At 48.5% G+C, this 2,500-nt stretch overlaps 1 protein-coding gene across 4 annotated transcripts in view; it reads left to right on the top strand.

Moving 5' to 3' along the window:
• zfhx2 (zinc finger homeobox 2) overlaps positions 1-2,500 on the top strand; it is a 44,294-nt gene that overhangs the window by 21,458 nt on the left and 20,336 nt on the right. For all 4 annotated transcript variants that reach the window (XM_088282466.1, XM_088282467.1, XM_088282468.1 and 1 more), the window contains exon 4: positions 1-2,500. This exon is cut by the window's left edge and continues 175 nt beyond it; it is cut by the window's right edge and continues 1,302 nt beyond it. In XM_088282466.1, the coding sequence (XP_088138592.1) occupies positions 1-2,500 (2,500 nt within the window).

The following is a 2,500-nucleotide window of genomic DNA, read 5'->3' as shown; positions in this document are numbered from 1 at the left end:
AGCCAAACAAACTGCTGCTGAAAATGAAGACAAAGCAGATGGCAGTCAAAATTCGGCTTGTGTGCCTGTTGAGAAAAACACACTTTTCAAATGCAACGCCTGCCAGGAAATATTTCCCAGCAAAACTGCTCTGAGTGTTCATTACTACTCTGTATCCCACATTGAGAGAATGACAACAATACAAGGTGGGGAAATAGACCCTCCAGCTCCTTCCGCACCTGTTTCTCGGCCATATATATCAAACAAACCCTACCAGTGTGCTATATGCAGAGTCTCTTACAATCATTCTATCACCCTTGAGAGCCATATGAAATCCGTCTTGCACCAGACGCGCAGCAGAAATGCGGTGAATAATACAGGTGTCCTTGGTAGTTGTGGAGACAACAAACCCAGTGCTCCAAAGACCACGGTGAGCGCTTCAAGTGGGACCACTAACTGTGCTACGACTGGAACCTTGATGGTAAATACAGCAAGAGATGCGGAGCACATCCAAACATCACAAGTGGCCCCCTCCCTCATCGCCCCTCCTGTGGCCTCTGCTCAGGCTGTCTCAGCCTTTCTCACTCTCCTCACATCCAGCCCTAACACGCTCTCGCACCCCCTCCTCCCCTCCCTGTTCGCATCCAGCCACTTGACTGGTCCCGATGCGTCGCAGATTGTGTCTCAGCACCACATGGTCATGCCGTTGATCTTGAATGGGATCCAAGCCCAACAAACCCAGCAGTCTCCAGAGAACCAGCAAGGACCGCTCCTCACACAGTGTGTGCCATTTGTAGGTCTCAATGCAGCACAGCAAGCCCTCCTGACCCAAAGACTTAGTTTGTTACAGAACCAGTGGGCCTCTGTTGCACTTCCAACTCCACTTCCGGCAGTTGAAGAGCGTAAGAAACAGGAGAGTATTGAAAAGCCGCTAGATCAGATCAAGACTAGGGATAGCATAAAAACCGAAGAACCTGACAAGGAAGGTTGTCCTGATATAGAAAGCAAAGTGCAAGTTGAGAGTAATGACATTTGGAAGGTGCCTAGCGATAGCAGAACCTTGGCCCATCAGATGGATGTGGAAACTTATAAATCGGCAAGTCCAAGATTCTCCCCATTTGCCATAGAAAAGAGTCTCCTTAATAACAACCTGTCACCTTCTCCATCAATGCCTAGCAAACCAAGATACAGTCCTGTACATTTGAATCTCGCGCTAAGCCCAGATTCCACTCCACAAAAATCACAAAGAGCAACGAGTCCTTGTGGTTGTTTTGGAACCCCCAAATCTAGCCCAGTTTTATATGCCTTAAGCAACCAATATCGACTATGTTGCAATACCATTGGGTCCATTTATCCAGAACTTCCAGCGTTGTCTGAGTTTCAGTCCGAGGTTCTTTGGGCTTTCTTTGAGTCGCGAAGTGAGGCTGATGCTGCAAGTCCTCCCCGTGAGGACTGCGAGGCGCTCGGGAGGGAGGTAGGACTTTCAGAGGAGGAGGTACGGAACTGGCTTTGCCAAGCAAGATATGTCAGACAGAGAGAGAGAGCCACAGAGCTCACGCCTCAACATAGCTCATCAGGATTTGTAAGGAACACTCAAAGCAATGATAATGACTTTGATGATGAAGAAAACTCCTTGATTATAGCAGAAGATGAGGAGGATGTTGACATGTCAGGTAGTCAGGTGATTGATTTGTCTCGTACAAAAGGGCAGCGTAGTGTGGGGAGAGAGGGTCAGGGAGATTCCTGTCTGACTTCTGACTCAGAAAATGAGGTGTACACCTCTGTGATTGTGACAGATGAGGAAAGTCACAATGGAGGTTTTCGCGAGGCCCCGGACATCCCCGCCAAAGATGAAGTGCAAAATGAGGCTCATTGCGATAAAGGCTCAACTGGAGGAAAAGTCTTACGCTCCACAACAGTGTTTCTCTCTGATGCAGAGGATGAATATGAAGATGAGGATGGCGAAGGGCCTCACAGGTCTGAGAAGAAAAAAAGGAAGGGAGAGTTTGAACATGAGGTGGAGGTGAAAAGGGAGAGACTGGATCCTGATGTGGACCTCGAATTGGAAGCCCAAGGGGATCCCCCAAATTCGCTGCCCTATTCTCTCAGCCAGATTCCAAGTGGTGCTTTACACTCGCTCCCCCTGTCTCTTGCCCCCTTCTCTGCTCAATTCCTCAGCCCTTATGTGCTCTCACTAACGCCGTCATTAGTTGGAGTTGGAAACAAAGTACCCGTCTTTTCAAACCCATCTTCCATCGCTCGTTTCCCCTATTCTCTACTTTCACAGTCACCCTCTCCATTGTGCCAATCCTCTCACTACTTGTCCAACGGCAGTGATTGTGAGACTGCGCTGGACCTCAGTATGGGGAAAAACGATTCCTCATCTGTGGTTGACAAAATTTCAACACAGAAAGGTCAGTTGCTGGATGGACTTGGCCTGAGGCCTACGTCTCAAGGTTTAGTTGTTGTTCAAGTCAAACCTGAATCTCTTGCCACCATGCCTTCTTCGTATAGTCGTGTC

The sequence above is a fragment of the Idiotropiscis lumnitzeri genome, chromosome 19 (assembly GCF_059441095.1).
Source record: "Idiotropiscis lumnitzeri isolate Australia: NSW breed Sydney's pygmy pipehorse chromosome 19, RoL_Ilum_1.0, whole genome shotgun sequence".
Lineage (NCBI taxonomy): Eukaryota > Metazoa > Chordata > Actinopteri > Syngnathiformes > Syngnathidae > Idiotropiscis > Idiotropiscis lumnitzeri.
Note: the sequence above shows the minus strand (reverse complement) of the source record. Positions and strands in the feature narration are given on the sequence as shown.